Source organism: Ahaetulla prasina, chromosome 2 (assembly GCF_028640845.1).
Source record: "Ahaetulla prasina isolate Xishuangbanna chromosome 2, ASM2864084v1, whole genome shotgun sequence".
NCBI lineage: Eukaryota > Metazoa > Chordata > Lepidosauria > Squamata > Colubridae > Ahaetulla > Ahaetulla prasina.
This window is the reverse complement of record NC_080540.1, coordinates 252,189,461-252,206,929: the sequence shown is the minus strand read 5'-3', so window position 1 is coordinate 252,206,929 and position 17,469 is coordinate 252,189,461. Positions and strand designations below refer to the sequence as shown.

The 17,469-nt window shown below is 41.4% G+C and overlaps 1 protein-coding gene across 8 annotated transcripts in view; it reads left to right on the top strand.

Annotated features, from left to right (window-relative positions):
• Positions 1–17,469, top strand: part of APC (APC regulator of WNT signaling pathway) — a 92,269-nt gene that overhangs the window by 63,287 nt on the left and 11,513 nt on the right. For all 8 annotated transcript variants that reach the window (XM_058166559.1, XM_058166562.1, XM_058166560.1 and 5 more), the window contains 5 exons: positions 5,390–5,768; positions 8,479–8,574; positions 11,122–11,261; positions 11,937–12,014; positions 13,121–13,237. In XM_058166559.1, the coding sequence (XP_058022542.1) occupies positions 5,390–5,768; positions 8,479–8,574; positions 11,122–11,261; positions 11,937–12,014; positions 13,121–13,237 (810 nt within the window). The remainder of the gene's footprint in view (positions 1–5,389; positions 5,769–8,478; positions 8,575–11,121; positions 11,262–11,936; positions 12,015–13,120; positions 13,238–17,469) is intronic.

The window sequence follows — 17,469 nt, the reverse complement described above, 5'->3', positions numbered from 1 at the left end:
GATCAGATCTCTCTCTCACACACACACACACACAGGTCCCTCACACAACAACCCCACCCCCTCCAAGGCAGCCATATCCCTTAACTAACTTGCTTTCCAGCTCCATTCTCCGCTGCATGTGCAGGATAAGAAAAGTAGTCTGTGCGACTATGGTAAAAAAAAATACCATAAATTCAGACCTTTCAACTTCTCACCAAAAAAAAAAAAAAAAAGATCTCGCGAAGTTGGAAGTAGTCCCACAGACTACTTTTCTTGCCCTGCACGTGCAACATTGAAGGCTTGGAAAAGGGGGATTTTTGCAAAAGCCTTGAAAATGGGGAGGGGGGATTTTCCTGCCTCTCACCCTGCAGAAGCTTAGCACAGACTGAGAACTGGATAAGAGGCAAAATACCCCCTCCCCATTTTCAAGCTGTTCACAAAAACGCCCCTTTCGGAGCTTTCAGTGTGAATATGCAGGTGCAAAGCAACCTCCCATAAAAGAAAGCACGGAAATCCATACATCCGGGACATTGGAAGAAGCCCTGTGAGGAGACACTGCTGCTGATGTGCAGGAAATCTCCCTTCCACCCCTGCAGATCGTCCTTTCAAAATGGAGTTTCACCAGGACGAAGAGGTGGCTGGAGGCAGCATTTGCATCGGGTTAGGCTTTCTTCGCAAGGGGGACGATCTGGGGAGAGAGAGATTTAGGAAGTCTGGCCTGGCGTGGGGTAGTTTCTCCAGTGAAGCATCTGATTTATCCCGTCTCTGCAGGCAGCAGCGTCGGCAACATTTCCTCTCAGGGCTCCTTCTCTCTGAATGGAGATGCCGCTGCTGCCACTTGCAAAGACACAGACAAACAAAGCAAAGTTCATTGAAGATGCTGCCTCTCCAGCCAGCCCACAAGACGCTCACCCCTGGGGATAAAACAGACGCTTCGCTGGAGAAACTGTCAACTCGTTTTTTGACTAAGGCTAGTTTCCAGATGTCTGGTAGACGGGAGGTGTCGTCCCGTTTGTTCATGTTGTGGAGGTGTTTCTCTATTTCGATGGGTTCCATAATTATTCTCTTGTTATAGTGTTCAGTTTCGGAGATTAATTTGGTTCCTTCAAAACTGAACACTAATCTCCAAAACTGAGGACTATAACAAGAGAATAATTATGGAACCCATCGAAATAGAGAAACACCCCCACAACATGAACAAACACCCCCACAACATGAACAAACACCCCCACAACATGAACAACATGAACACCTCCCGCCTACCAGATATCTGGAAACTAGCTTTAGTCAACAAACGAGTCCCAGCCACAAAAATTGACACCAGACCCAGGATAACACACAACGCCACCACCAATCATCCTCACCAGATTCAAACCCAAACCCATCCCAAAGATGAAACACAATCACCATTCAGAAGCAGACCATGCTGGCACCACTGGCTGCTGCGCCCCCCTCCAATCTCCACACAAAGCAAGCTGACACACTCCAGGAACACATGACAAGACCTCGGACTCGGAGCCAAACCAAAACCCGGGATGCTGCCATCTGCTCAAGACATCACATCACAGAACTTCAGAGGCCACAACACCAAAGCTCAGGAACAAAAGACTAGGACCACACCCACACAGGATGCTACAAAACAGCTGACCAATCTGCAAACACCCACTCCGTCTACCAATCAAGATGCAACCACACAGCCAACCAACCCGCTCACAGCAACACTCCCCACCTCCCCACCAGTATTTATAGAGAGACAGCAGCTCCAACCACGCTGTGCTCACACGAGCACGAAGCCGAAAGCACCAGCCTGAAGATGATGAGTGAGACCTCGTCGAAACGTTGCCAAGATACCCTCAACCTTACACGGGAAAAGACCCGAATATGCCAAGACCTACATACTCTGTGTGTGTGTGTGTGTGTGTGTGTGTGTGTGTGTGTGTGTGTGTGTGTGTACACATACATATATTTATATAGCAGAAGAGGTTGCAGGATGAAACAGGAAGGAACAATTTCCCGGCTGCATCCTGGCCCACGTGCTCCCTACCAACTTGTCAACTGGATATTTTTGGACAGAGTTTTAGCAGTCTTCCAAAAGATTGATAAATAGGTTCTCTGATCTTCCTGGCATGAGAGCTAAAAGGGGAAAGTGGCAGAATGCTTTTGATCTCACCCAGCTCATAAATATAACAAAACAATAGGTGCTGCCAGGGAGTGGCCATGCTGCAGTGAATGATTAATTGACAACTGAAATAAAATGTTTCATACTTCATATCCCATTAAGATCCTGGATTGAATAGATTCAGACTCTGAATTGAAAGAGCAGGGCATGACTGGTACTGATCTCCGTGATTCGGAACCAGCAGTCTTTCGGATATCTTCACATGTGTTCAAAGGAGTAGACAAGCAGGGCCAGATTAAGGCCAATTGATGCCTTAAGGAAAGCAGAGCAGTGGTGCCTCTTGGCCCTTTCATTGGTTCACTGACAAGACATTAAGATTCCATAAGTGCTGAAAACTAAAATCGAGTGTGGCAGTGAAAGAATTTAGGTCATCGTAGCTAGGAGGAAAAAACTCTTATGGTGCCCCCTCTGTGGTGCATTAATCAAATGCTTATTTTGCTTAATGTTTAATCCAGGGGTAGGGATAAGGTCAGGTAATCAGTTACCTGTACAGAAGCGTGGCAGCAGGCTGAATCACCTGACCTAGAACCTGAGCAGGAAAAGATCCTCAGCCTTCACACAAATATCAAGTGAGTAGAACAGAAATATTCAGCGAGGTTCCTTAAAAGAAAGGCAGGATTCAGGAAGATAGATGTGCCTGACTCAAAGCTATAAAAGAGCTTTGGTGTAAGACTACTGTTACCAAACATCTTTCCGGTCTCAGAGATGACCACTTGAACATGTTCTGATTCCCTGACTGACCTTTGGACTGGCGCAAGACTATAGAGTGAACTCTGATACCTGGATCTTAAGATTTGTCTGCATGAAACTTAGTAAAGCTTGTTCAGTTTTCTTGAGTTATTTCATTCCTGCACTATAGTAAAATATATAGTTGCCATAAAGAGCTCAAAGTCTAACTTTCTGCACTTGTATTTGCTGACACAGGAGAGGTATCTCCTGCAGCCCGAGCAATAATGACTGTGGAAGGCAGTACCCAGTGACTGGACAGGAGTGGGAAAATATTTTCAGAAGTCTCAAGCGGCCAATAAGACTTCCAGAAATGCTAGCCATTGATGATTTATTTTGTTCACCTAGATTTATGTTGAAAGATTATGAAAAATGCTACTTTAAAAGTATAGCTGTATCTTCATTTTGCAGTTGGTATAAAAAAGAAAGGCTGTGTAGTGAGGATATTTCTTCTAAAAACGGATAATGAGACATAGTTGTCTCACAGGGGGTTATAAGGATAATCCTTTTAGTCTATAGGAACTGTCATTGCAAATGTGCATGTAAATTTGTTTCTGTTTTGTTACACGTACCATTCAGTATTAAAAACATGATTTAACATAAATACAGCTTCAATTCTTCACAATTTTAAAGTCATCATCTCTGTTTATCCAGTAATTTGTGAAGTTGGGTTTGGTGATACCTCAAAAGACAGATTCACTGTAAAAAGGAATTTAACAGATTTGAATAATTCAACAATGCAATTCAGTTGTAAGAAACATAGCATTCTCCATTTAAGTAGGAAAAAATAAGTTGTACAGATATAAGACAAGTAATAGCTGGCTCAGCAGTAATACTTATAAAAAGGAACTGGATATCCTGATAGACCACAGATTAATTATGAGCCAGCAGTTTTCTGTAACTTTAAAATAAACCAATTAAATATTGGATAATGGGAAATGATACTTTCAATCTCTGCTGGAGTGAGTGGTCAGAGCACACCTCAAGTATTGTATCCAGTATTGATTACCACAATACAAGAAAAATGCTGAGGTGTTTAGAGGCTTGAGACTGAGAACAGAGAACAGTTAAAAGAACTTGCAATATTTAGCTAAAGAAAAGAGCAGAAAACATGAATTCAGTCCTCCAATACTTGAAAGCAAGATAGCCAAGAAGATACAGATTTATTTTCCAAATAAATGGTTGTACTTGGGAGAGATAAACTTGAAATAACATGGAATTTCCTGACTGTTAATGCTATTAAGTAGTGGAACATCCTGGCTCATGGAGTCTTGGATGCTCCATCATCAACCCAAGCTTGGACAGTCATTTGTCTGCAATGGTCTGAGCATTCTTGTCCTTGGCAGGGGGCTGGACTAAAAGATTTCTAGGAATCTTCTAACCTTTGTATCTGGTTTTTCCAATAATGCAAAATGTAATATTAACAAACCTAACCTTATTTTGTAATTTTGTTTTTAAAAGAAAGCTCTATACATGCAATATAGTGTAATTTTTACGTAAAAATGAATTCTTTATTCTTATCCATCTGGACCATGTATCCTGTAGGAAAATTTTTATTTCAGATGCTTTTGAAATATTTTATGAACCATGATATATTTTCAAAAGACCAACTAGCTTTTATTAATACATTTCAAACCAAATTACTTTTTATTTATTTATTTGAATTTTTTTATCCCACTTTTATTATTGTTTATAAATAACTTAAGGCAGCTAACTTTCCTATTATTCCTTCCTCCTCCTATTTTCCCCACTACAACAACCATGTGAGGTGGATTGGGCTGAGCGAGAGTGATTAGCCCAAAGTCAAAGCTCAGCTTTTTATGCCTAAAATGGAACTAGAAGCCCTAGACCCAAAGATGCTTCGTTCAAAAGGCAACTGGACTTTCTTTGTTTTTCCTTGAAGATGTTTTCCTTCTCATCCAACAAGCTTCTTGGATGGAAAACAAAACGTCTTCAAGGAAAAACACAGAAAATCGAATTATTTCTTGAAAAAAACACCTTTAGGACAATCATGACCTGGATGACTGATAGACACAAGCACTAGACCAACCTGGCTGTCTTATTTGTAATATGTAAAAACTACGAAGTTTTAACATCTAACGTACTTTCTAATACTTATTTCAGTTTTATGAAACAAGGTAGTTAATATGCCTGACATGATACTGTTAATATTGTTTAATAATATAATATCTTATTTATTGCCAAATTAATAGTTTGAGTTGAATGCTAATGCATAATAATTTTAGAGTGCCTTGTTTACCCACATAAGTTATTACTACCTAGAAAGGACTCTGCTCTGCCTTTAGCTTTTTAAGTAAGTTTTAATTTGGCACATAAACATGTTACATTAAGTTATGTTACCTTATGTTACATCCATCTCTGCCTCTCTGTGGGTATAAACAATATATGTAAATTACTCATATACCACATTTAAGTGGAGTCACAATATTCATGTTAGTATATCCTATCCACATTAACGGTGTTTTAAAACTGTTTGCTTTGCAGGTTGAAATGGTGTATTCACTGCTGTCAATGTTGGGCACTCATGATAAAGATGATATGTCCCGAACATTGCTAGCCATGTCTAGCTCCCAGGATAGCTGCATAGCTATGCGCCAGTCTGGATGTCTTCCTCTTCTCATTCAACTTTTGCATGGCAATGATAAAGACTCTGTGTTGTTGGGCAACTCTCGTGGAAGTAAAGAGGCTCGTGCCAGAGCCAGTGCAGCACTACATAATATCATTCATTCCCAGCCTGATGATAAAAGAGGCAGACGAGAAATACGTGTTCTCCATCTTCTAGAACAAATCCGAGCTTACTGTGAAACTTGCTGGGAATGGCAGGAAGCACATGATCAGGGCATGGACCAAGATAAAAATCCAAGTATGTTGGTTGCAATTCAGGTTTCAAAACCTTTGTGAAGTATTCTTTGCTGTTAACAGGTTTGAACTCTAGCTATTTGTGGAACATTTTTTTTCCAAGCAGGCTGTTTGAAATACAAGGTGCAAATGGGAATGGGAAAAATTATCTATTTTTGTCGTGTCATTTTTGTTATAAAGTATATATTTCTGTGTTGATTGGGAATTTTAACTTCTAAAATTTATTTTGATATGATTACATTTCTACCACTTCAGCATAAGGTTAAGTATGAAATCGCTTGTAATAATTAACTTTTTAGCTGTATAGGAATTGGAAATGTGTAGATTAGGTAATTGATAATAGAAACTTGCAACAGTAGATCAGTTTACAATGACTGACTTCTTCAAACATTCCTTTGCACAAAGCAACAGATAATATTTTAAAAATGAACATTAGTAATGTTTGGATATAATCCAAAAGATGTATACATCTATAATTTTAGTGATTTCTTGTTACTTTTTTGAACTAGTATTTGTAGAGAAGAGTTGTGTTAGTCTGTGGTGTTGCAGTTCGTGAAAGTATGTGCCTTTTAATAAAATACATTAGATCGAAAAGGTGCTGCCAAACTCCTTCTGATATACTAGCCTCTGAAATTCCATATATGATATGGAAACAAAGATGCAATAATTAAAATCAGTTATTACATCAATTGCAGCTCTTCATATCTGAGGATTATGGAGTTCCCAATGATGCCTCAAAATATTTTGAACTCAAAATGTTCCGAATTTGAAACACCCTGTTTCAATTTTAATATAGGCCTTTCAAGTCTGAAGCAATCTGTTACAGTCTTTCTGGATTTCAGAATACTTCTGATCTGTTGAAAAACCAATTTTGAACATGAAAAAACTGTTTTGAACTTGAAATGGAGTATTCTGAATTTCAAAATGATTTCCACACCATTAGTTTTAACTTCTAGAATCCATTGAATATCTTCCTGAATGAAAACATTCATTGCGGAAAGCAAGAATAAGCTTTGTGCTGGTAGATGTGTTACCTATAAAAATTGATAAGAATTTGCTAATTTTGAAGCACTTAAATATGAAGTGAAAGCTGTGAAATGAAAAAATGGTGACATATTCATAGATACCACTAAAAATAGATAGTTCCTAGGATTGCATAACATCTTATCTTGGAAACACATAGAAAGCTGCTAGTTTCATGATTTACATAGAACATTCAAGGAATGTAAAGAAGTTACTTGGTAATTATTATAATATCCAAATATTTTGTGTTGAGCATCCCTTTATCCATCAATTCATTAGCATCTTTTCTATTCTTCTTTTAATAGTTTAACTGGTTCTCAGTTTTCATACTACTGTCAGCAGTGTAGTTTACACTACAGGTATTGTTCTGTCCCCCTCCGCAGTCCGGGAGACACGAGCAATGACTTAATTAGCTGGCAACTATCAGCTCTGGAAGCAAACTAGTGAGCGTCTGCCAAGTGTCTCTGTTATCTCTCTTGATGCCGATGAGTCAGCCAGGAAACCAGGAACAAACAGGACTTGAGCTCTAATTCTCCCTCTCAGCAGTTGATTTGCTCGCCACGAAGTGGTATAGCAGCCCTTTTATATCCTGTGGGGTATAGCTCCATGACGCAGCACTTCCTAGGCCTGCCCCACCCCTGCTTCTGTTGTTCCCGCCTCTCCTGCCTACGAAACCTAGGGTCCAGCCAGGCCTGATTGCCATCAGCCGGGTCTGGAGGCATGGCCTGGGGGGGAAGAGTGAGGGAACGGAGGCCTTGTTATCTCCTCCACCTGGCCTGCCTCTGGCTCCTGGAGCTGAGCCAGGGAAGCCAGTGCTCCAGAGGTAAGTCCTGATGGCCCTTCCCCCTCACTTTCCGAGTCACTTTCTGGCAGGGGGCCCGGCTCGAGGGGCGCAGACACAACAGGTATCCTTAACTTACAATCACAATGGAGCCCCAATTTTTTGTTGTTAAGTTAGTTTTACCACATTTTACAACCTTGCTTGCCAGAGTTGTTAGGTGAATCACTGCAGTTGCTAATTTAGTAACACGGTTGTTAAGTGAATCTGGCTTCCCCATTGACTTTGCTTGTCAAAAGGTCACAAAAGGTGATCACATGGTCTTGGGACACTATGAGCCACATATGAGCCAGTTGCCAGGTGTCTGTTTTTTTAATCATGTAACAAGGATGCTGCAGCAGTCATAAGTATGAAAAACTGTCCTTAATCCCTTTTTTTGTGCCACTGTAACTTTGAACAGTCACCAAATGAATAGTTGTAAGTTGACTATCTGTAAATTGAAGTTACATGGAAGTGATTATGAGTGACAGGTCCTGTTGACCTTTGGCAATAGGAATCACATTCATTGACAGCAACTTTGGAAGTGCTACCGTGATTCCCCGAAAATAAGACCCTGTCTTATATTTTTTTGAACCCTGAAATAAGTATTTGGCTTTATTGCCATGTGCTCAAAAGCCCGATTGGGCTTCTTATCAGGGGATGTCTTATTTTGGGGGAAACGGTATAACTGACCGGTTATTCTTTGTGATGCAAAACTGGCAGACTTCTAATTTTTCCCATTGCAAATGCTTAGAGAAATATATTTGTTTGACTGCATTTGTTTAATAAATTATTAGACAGTGTAACTTTAAAGGTTTTGTTGCATTTTTCAACTGATACATTAAATGAAAATGATTTTTTTGTTCTGACATAGTGCCAGCTCCAGTTGACCATCAGATCTGTCCTGCAGTATGTGTTTTAATGAAGCTTTCATTTGACGAAGAGCATAGGCATGCAATGAATGAACTTGGTAAGAAAAAAATGACATTGCAGAAAAGTAAATCTTTTTCTTAATATACAATTGTTAGAAGGAGGTTAGAGCATTCTTTTGCAGGGAGCAGATATAAGTTAATTGATTTCACCTAATAGAATGTTTCCAAATTCACATTAAATCAATGTTTTTATTAGGTTTATTCAAAGTATTGAGAACTGAATACATTTTTTCAAATTCCTTATTATGTCAAAACATACTAGTGAAAAAGGGGAAATACTGACAGTACAGTAAAATACACGCATAAGGGGAGAAATATAAATCAGGGTTTATCTGGTATTCAGGCAATTTCAGTTTGCTTTGAGACATCCACCAAAAAAGAAAAAATGTAATTGTTTTGAGTTTCCATGTTTAAAAATATAAAATGCAGGAGTTATTTAAATTAGTGTACTACGGTATTAGAAAAAGACTCAAAATGAAGCTAAATGATGAAATGCAACTTGATAACTTTAGTTCGTATTTAGAAGGAAAAATAACTGAATTCTCAGTTTTTTAGGATCCGATTTTGAATAGCCCCATTTGGTGTTTTTCATGTTATCCATAAAATAAAGGAAGCTAGCCAAGAGAAAGATTCCAAAATCCTTACTAGAATACTTGTTCTGTTATGCCAACACAGAGGTCATACACATATACCTACACACGCGGAGATAGATACCTAAACACATACAGGTCTTCCACCAATTTAATTCAACTGTTATATTAGCTATTATTTTATTTATACATACTTACTTGCTTGCTTAATTATTACATTATCTTGCTTCACTGGCAGTTTCTGTGTTGGGTTGTACATGCATACATCAGTAACCAGCAGGAGTTTTCAGAACAGCCACTGAACTGGTTCACAGCCCAATTCCCTTGCTTCATATTTACATGTTACATATGTATGAATGAATGAAAATTTATACAGTCGCTGAACTCACACTCATTGACTCCTGGTCGCTTACAAAGATAAAATTTGGAGCATTCAATAAAAATTGGAATTTAGAGCATACAAGACATTAATTCATTCTAAATTTTAAAGAAATCATTAAACCCTATAGAATAATATTCGTTAGAGTTTCCATTAAATCAATAAATAGAAACTGACCATATATCTGTAATCCAGGATTATAAAGCTAAGAATGTGCTATTTCCAAGAGTGATCAGTTTTGTTTCTCTTGTATACCGTGTTTTCCCGAAAATAAGGGTCTTATTTTCTTTTGACACCCCCCCCAAATAAGGGCTTGGCCTTATTATTGGGGGGAATCATTATTTTCGGGGTACAGGAGGCGGTGTGGGACTGGATGTCCTGTCGCTGCCTCCCCTCCCTGTTATTTGCAATGACGGAGCGACCCAACACGTCCTATCCCACCTCAATGGCAACAGCTGCTTCCCTTCCCCGCAGTCTCTATCGAGAGGGGTGGCAGGTGGGATGGGGGAGAAGTGAGATGTGTGGAGCTGTCTTCTCCCCCCTCACTGGGCATGGCAAGGCTCCTGCCCCTTGCTTAGCTACTTGCCCCCTTTAGGGATGCAGTTTGGGGTTGGCAGGGCGGGTGAGAAACAGGATGTGCGTCTTACCTTTCCAGCTCCATTGCATTCCTTGCCATTGTGTCCAGGGAAACATGCTGTAAAAGAAAATCTTTTCATGAGTTCAAACTTCTCAAACTCGCGATAAGGTTTTCTTTTACAGTGTGTTTTCCTGGACACAACGGCGAGGAAAGCGACGGAGCTTGAAATGTAAGACGTGCGTCTCACGGCCCAACACGTCCCACCCCACCTTAATGGCAATAGCAGCCAGGCTGTTTCCCTTCCCCGCCGTCTCTTTATCAAGAGGGGTGGTAGGTGGGGTGGGGGAGAAGCAAGTCGTGTGGAGCGAGACCTGGCTCCCCTTGCCGTCTCTTCTCCCTCCCACCCTTGCCGGGCATGGCAGGGCTCCTACCCCTTGCTTAGCAACCCACCCCCTTTAGGGATGCAATTTGGGGATGGCAGGTGGAGCAGATAAGAAGTAGGACACATGTCTTACCTTTCAAGCTCTGTCGTTTTCCTCCCCATTGTGTCCAGGGAAACATGCTGTAAAAGAAAACCTTCTCGCTTCTCCCCCGCCCCACCTGCCACTCCTCTCGAGAAAGAGACGGCAGGGAAGGGAAGCAGCTGTTGTCATTGGGGTGGGGTGGAATGTGTTGGGCTACTCCGACGGCGCAAAGAACAGGGAGGGGAGGGCGTGTCCCGTCCCCTCTGGCCTCGCCTCAACTCATTTTGGTTGCGTGGCAGAGGAAATAGCGGGACCGGCTGTGCATGTGTGTAAGTGGTGGTGGTGGGCTTATTTTGTGGAGGTGGCTTATATTATCGCATGCACTGAAAAGTCCAATTGGGCTTATTATCCGGAAATGTCTTACTTTCGGGGAAACACGGTACAATAAAGCCATAATAATTATTTTTGTTTTTTCTTTCTTTTTATGTATTAACATTTTTAAGAAAGGAATTTTGGAGAATAAATAAGCAAATTTACCAAAATATTTCTAACAAATCTTTCAATTATTTTAATAGGGGGTTTACAAGCCATTGCAGAATTGCTACAGGTAGATTGTGAAATGTATGGGCTTACTAATGACCATTATAGTGTCACATTAAGACGATATGCTGGAATGGCTCTGACAAATTTAACTTTTGGAGATGTAGCCAATAAGGTAGGTTTGAATCTCTTTGGATTTATTGCTGTTTATTGTGATAGATGCTGTTGTACTTCACAGATTGATTTTTGCTATTTTAAGTCTTCTTGTAAACTCTGAATCTAGGTGCCATCTGAATCTATCAATCAGCGCTTTTCTTCTTGTGTGAACTAATTATAATGAGCTAAGATCCAGTTCTTTTTGTTTCATCTTATTCATGCAGCTCTGTATTAATTAAAATTGTCTTTTTTATAAAAATGTTATGCTCTTGTTCTATTGCAATGAATGTTGATCTATAATTATATATGTGTTATTTATGCATATCCATGAATTATTTTAATTTATATTTGGAAGTGTGCTTGCTTTATTGTGATTTTTTTGAGATGTTTATTTCAGATTTTTTCTCCCATGATTTGGGGGGGAATCTTCTCCCTTCTGGTATTCAATTAGATTTGGGGGTTCTCAGCTAAGATGTTCTCTTAAACCTCTCCTAGAAAAAAAACTTCTTCTAACTTACTATGTTTGTCATTCTCATTTGTTCATTACTTTAGTTTTATGAGAAGCCGTTAATGGACTAAGTGCAAAAACCGAGAAAAGAATTCTATTTTGAATATCCATTAGATAATTTATCCTCAACTGCCAACATGCATCTAATTACCTGCTTCATAAAATCTCTCTCTCTCTTTCAAATAGGCTACTTTATGTTCTATGAAGGGTTGCATGAGAGCTTTAGTAGCACAGTTAAAATCTGAAAGTGAAGATTTGCAGCAGGTAAACTTCATTGCTCGGGTATTCTGTTTCTATATATTTATAACTTTCATGCAATGTTTCTTTTTTGCTTCTTTTGTATACTGTAATCTGCTATCTGGATCTTCTGGTTTTTCAAAAGTTTTCCCTTTTTATTTTCTTATTCTGTAATCTTTCAATTAGTATATTGAGTGACATAATTTTTCTGAATTTGCTTTTGAGGGAAAAAAACAATTCATATGACCGGGGACAACTTTAAGGAACCACACAGTCATTAAATTGATTAATGGAACAAATGAAGCATTAAATGTTATTTGCCCTTTGTTTTATTACAACATTTGATTTTTTAAGAAATTCTAAAGGAATGTTGAGTTGAACTAATTCATAATGTCTGAAATTCCATCAAATAAGATAATTTGCTATAATTAAGAATTTGTCTATATTAAGAATTTTATATTGATGCAATTTATTTCCTTATTCTGAGAAATATTTTCTTTTATATTGAATACTTAATGCTAAAATAATTACATTGGAAAAGTTTTCATATTTCACAATAATGTATTAGAACACTTTCATTTACAGATGAATAGTGTAAAAAAATAGATAGAAAAAATAGAGATAGAGATTTATAGATATCATTTACCTCATGGTAAAGGTTGTTTATTGTCAAGAATTTTTATGACATATTTTAAAAAGATGATGTTCTACATTTCTGACTCAAAGTCTCAAGCACTGAATTATTTAAAATCAATATAGAGTGGTACCTCACTATTCATCATTAACTGGTTCTGGGAGGTACAATGGATACCAAAAACAAAGAATACCAAACAATTTTTTCCTATTAAAAAAATAGTGTAGTGAGTCACGAGACAGCCAACACTGACAAGTTCTAGCTTGTGTGTTGAGTACCAAACAAATGATGAGTACCAGGACAAAATTTTCATGTCAAATTGCATCCAATACTAAATTTGATGAGTTTCAAAGCAGTTGAGTACCAAGGTACCACTGTATAAACGAGCATATTAAAATGAATAATAAACTATTTCTGAGAATACCAAGTAAGAGTCTATTAAATGCATGGTAGTTAAAGCACAATACTTTTTTCTATTATTTCATTGACAATATTATAGGTTATTGCAAGTGTTTTAAGAAATTTGTCTTGGCGGGCAGATGTGAATAGTAAGAAGACACTACGAGAGGTTGGGAGTGTGAAAGCACTGATGGAATGTGCTTTGGAAGTTAAAAAGGTACTGTAGCAAATCAGTGTTTCTTTAGTATTTAAATATATTAAAAAATTCTATTTCCTCATTTAAGAATAATACATAAAAGAGAGTTAAAATAGTTACTTTTGGGAAAGAAGAAAATCATCCGTGATAGTTCCTGGAAAGTGGATGCTTCTCTGAGAAGGAAGCTAGGAGGAAGAATTGGTTTAAAAAAGTCTTTTCCGCTGATGGTACTCTTCTAAATAAACTACACACTAGCCATTTTTATCTGATTGCTGTTTTTATTTGTGTATTATTTTATAGTAATAGTTTAGAACAAATTTAGTTGGTTGCGAATTAAATTAATTACTCTTGAATCCCAGTGAAATCAACTGAATATGTGGAGTAAAATCGGTTAGTTCCCATAGATTAAAGTCTGTTTGAATTTATAGAGTAATTTCCATCTAGTAAATGATATTGATAAATATGCTTATATTTAAATTGTTACAAAAGCTGATAGGAAGTAACTACCAAAATAAGTACCGTATATACTCGAGTATAAGCAGAGTTTTTCAGCACGTTTTTTGTGCTGAAAAACGTCCCCTCGGCTTATACTCGAGTCTACGTCTTCGGGAACCCCGCACAGGAGGGGGTACCGAACGGACTCCCATGGGAGGGACGGGGAGCGGGCCCGCCGAGGTCTCGCGGGATTTGTCGCCCCCAGGCCGGCCCCCATTCCCGTGTCTGGTGGGCGGACGGCGCAAACTTGGCGGGCTGTGCATTGGCGCGGGGAAGCCCTGGTGGTGCAGTGTTCCCGTTCGCCCTGGCCTCCGTCCTCCGATCTCCTGCGCTGGGAGGCGGCGGCGAGCCAGCGGCAACCGGGCACCACGGACTTTGGCAGGAGGAAGGTGGGAGGAAGCGAGCTGCCGGCTGTGGGGGTTGAGGCGTGCAAGAGGTGGCGTGGAAAGGCCTTTTGTGTGTGTGCGTGTGTGTGCGCCTGTGTGCCCTAGGGAGGAAGCGAGCTGCCGGCTGTGTGGGGGTTGAGGCGTGCAAGAGGCGCGCCTCCTCCTCTTCCTCCACGCTCGCTCCTCTTGCACGCCTCAACCCCACCATCCCCACCCTCTCCAGCGTGAAGGTCACCTCCTCCCTCTTCCAGGCGGCGGCGGCGGCTCGGCTCCGGCTCAGCGAGCGCCACAGCCGGCAGCTCCGCTTCCTCCCACTGGTCCCAGTCCAGCCGAACGGTGAAAGCGCCGGCCGAGAAGGCTGGCGGCTCCCCGCCGCCGCCCGCCACCGCTCGCTGGATTGGGACCGCTTGGTCCGCGCGCGGGCGGGGAGCCGCCAGCCTTCTCGGCTGAGGAGGAGGTTTCAACGGTGAAAGCGCCGGCCGAGAAGGCTGGCGGCTCCGGCTCAGCGAGCGCCACAGCCGGCAGCTCCGCTTCCTCCCACTGGTCCCAGTCCAGCCGAACGGTGAAAGCGGAGCGGCGCCGGCATGTCGCCACCGCTCGCTGGACTGGGACCGGTGGGAGGGAAGCGGAGCTGCCGGCTGTGGCGCTCCGCTCGGAGCCGCCGCCGCCGCCGCCGCCTGGAAGAGGGAGGAGGTGACCTTCACGCGCGGAGAGGGTGGGGGATGGTGGGGTTGAGGGGCGGGCAAGAGGGGCGGGCGGGGGGGGAGGGGGGGGGGCGCGCTCCTCTTGTGCCGCCCTCAACCCCCCCACACAGCCGGCAGCTCCGCTTCCTCCCTAGGGCACACAGGCGCACACACACGCACACACACACAAAAGGCCTTTCCACGCCACTCCTCTTGCACGCCTCAACCCCCACAGCCGGCAGCTCCGCCTCCCACCTTCCTCCTTGCCAAAGTCCGCGGTGCCCGGCCGTTCGCTGGCTCGCTTGCTCGCCTCCCAGCGCAGGAGATCGGAGGACGGAGGCCAGGCGAACGGGAACAGCCCACGCCCAAGAGGGAAAGGGAGCGAGTGGGTGGGTGGCTGGGACGAGACCCCACCACAAACACACACACACACGCCCGTGAGACGCCTTGCTTGCATGTCACACACACGCACCGCTCGCTGGGGAAAAAAAGGATGGATGGATGGATGGAAGTAAGGAAGGAAGGATGGATTGATGGATGGGCGACCGCTTTGAGCGCAACCCTTCTCCCGCAACTAAGGGGGTCAATGTTTTCCCCAATCCTAGGGTGTGGGGAAACAGTCATTCTTTCTTCCCCCCTAGTCTCTCCCGAGATCGCACTGCAGCGCCCATCATCCCCAGCCGGCAATCTGAGCTCGTGCCATCGATGTGGTCCTTGAACTTCCCCCTCCTTGTTTCTAACCCAGCCTAGGATGGCCGGGCGTGGAGTGTGTGGTGGTGGTAAAACGGCCAGGAGAAAGCTTTCGCTCTTTTCGAGAGGTCCTCTTGGAAGGCTGCCTTGGAAAGGGAAAGTGGGGAGGGGGCAGAGATTTCTCCCTCAAAGGTCCCCTTGGAAGGCTGGGTTGGAAAGGGAAAGTGGGGAGGGGGCAGAGATTTCTTCCTCGGGTCCTTCTAGAGTCCTTGAGAAACTGATATCATACAAGGTTAATAAATTATACTCCTCCTCCTCATTGATGAGTTTTTCATCCTGAAATTGATTGAAACATTGTACCATCATATGCTGCCATAGTATAGTGTTAACAACATCTGTAAAGATGATATATGAGCATGACACTAAGTTTTTTCTATATTTCCCCCTTTATTGAAAAACTTCCATCATGCTTCTTTCTGAAAACAAAGGTCATTATAATATACCTCATTATATATTTGATTTGATGATATTTCAGTTAATAAATACCATTTAAGGTGTTAAGCTTCTTTTCTTTTTCAGCAGCAAAGTGAATTACAACTTTAAAGAACTTTATTACTTTATATTCATTTTATTTTAAGTATAGATTTTAGATTTTTAAACAAATATGTTTAGAGCTTTTATATCTTTCAAGTTATTCAAATTATCCCTCAGCAGGTATATAATGGCATCCAATTCCAATATCATGTTGGGGCTTTTGAGCAAGGGAGGAGGAACGTGAGCACCGCCTTTCGCTGGCATTCCGGGATTTCCCTTTGTTTAGAGCTGGGAATCCTCCTTCCCCCTTTTGCACTCCCTCCCTCCCTCCCTCTCTCTCTCTCTCTCTCTCTCTCTCTCACACACACACACACACACACACACACACTTCTAAACTCGATTGGCACAATGAAGGCAAAGACCACAATTGTTTTAAGAAAGAAGCTTTAGCAGGGAGGGGGGATGGGAGGGTGTTTTAAGTTTTGGCAAACAGCCAGGCCAACTGTATTGGAGAAGGTCACACAACTGGCCTTAACATTTTAGCTGCTGTCTTTTTCCTCACACTTGGGTTTAATGATATTAGAGACCCTTATTGCCCTGCCAAAAAAAAGAGCCACCCCAACGCCTATGAAAATTAACCTTCTCTGCCAAGAGACACTGTGCAGGGTATTTTCACTATTGGTGTGCATACAGGCTTAGATTTGTGCTGGGTTCTTAGTGCTTAGAGCACTGACCTTCAGAGGCACCCTGGTCCCCTTGGAAGCTAAAGGAGGACTCATTTTCATGCTTGCAGTTGTATTGTCAATTTCTGTGAGACAATGTTGTTGAAGTAACTCACTCACTCATTCATTCATTCATTCATTCCTTGTGTGTCCAATCACACTTAGCCAATAAAAATTCTATTCTATTCTATTCTATTCATTCATTCATTCATTCATTTTATTTTGTCAAATACATATTAAATAATTATATAAATATAAGCATGAATTGAATACATAAAAGGAATACAACTAAAGGGAACATTAGGACAGGGACGGTAGGCACGCTGGTGCTCTTCTGCACGCCTTACAGACCTCTTAGGAATGGGGTGAGGTCAATACTAGATAGTCTTTGGTTAAGGCTTTGGGGATTTTGGGAAGAGACCACAGAGTCAGGTAGCACATTCCAGGCATTAACAACTCTGTTACTGAAGTCACATTTTCTGCAATCTAGATTGGAGGTTCACTTTAAGTTTGAATCTATTGTGTTCTCGTGTATTGTTGTGGTTGAAGCTGAAGTAGTCATTGATAGGAAGTACATTGTAGCAGATAATTTTATGAGCTATGCTCAGGTCATACCAAAGGCGGCGTAGTTCTAAATTTTCTAAAGCTGGGAATCCTCCTTCCCCCTTTTGCACTTTTATTGTTTTTCGTTCAAATAAATATTCATGTTATTTTACTTGGCTCTATCTTTATTTTTTACATTG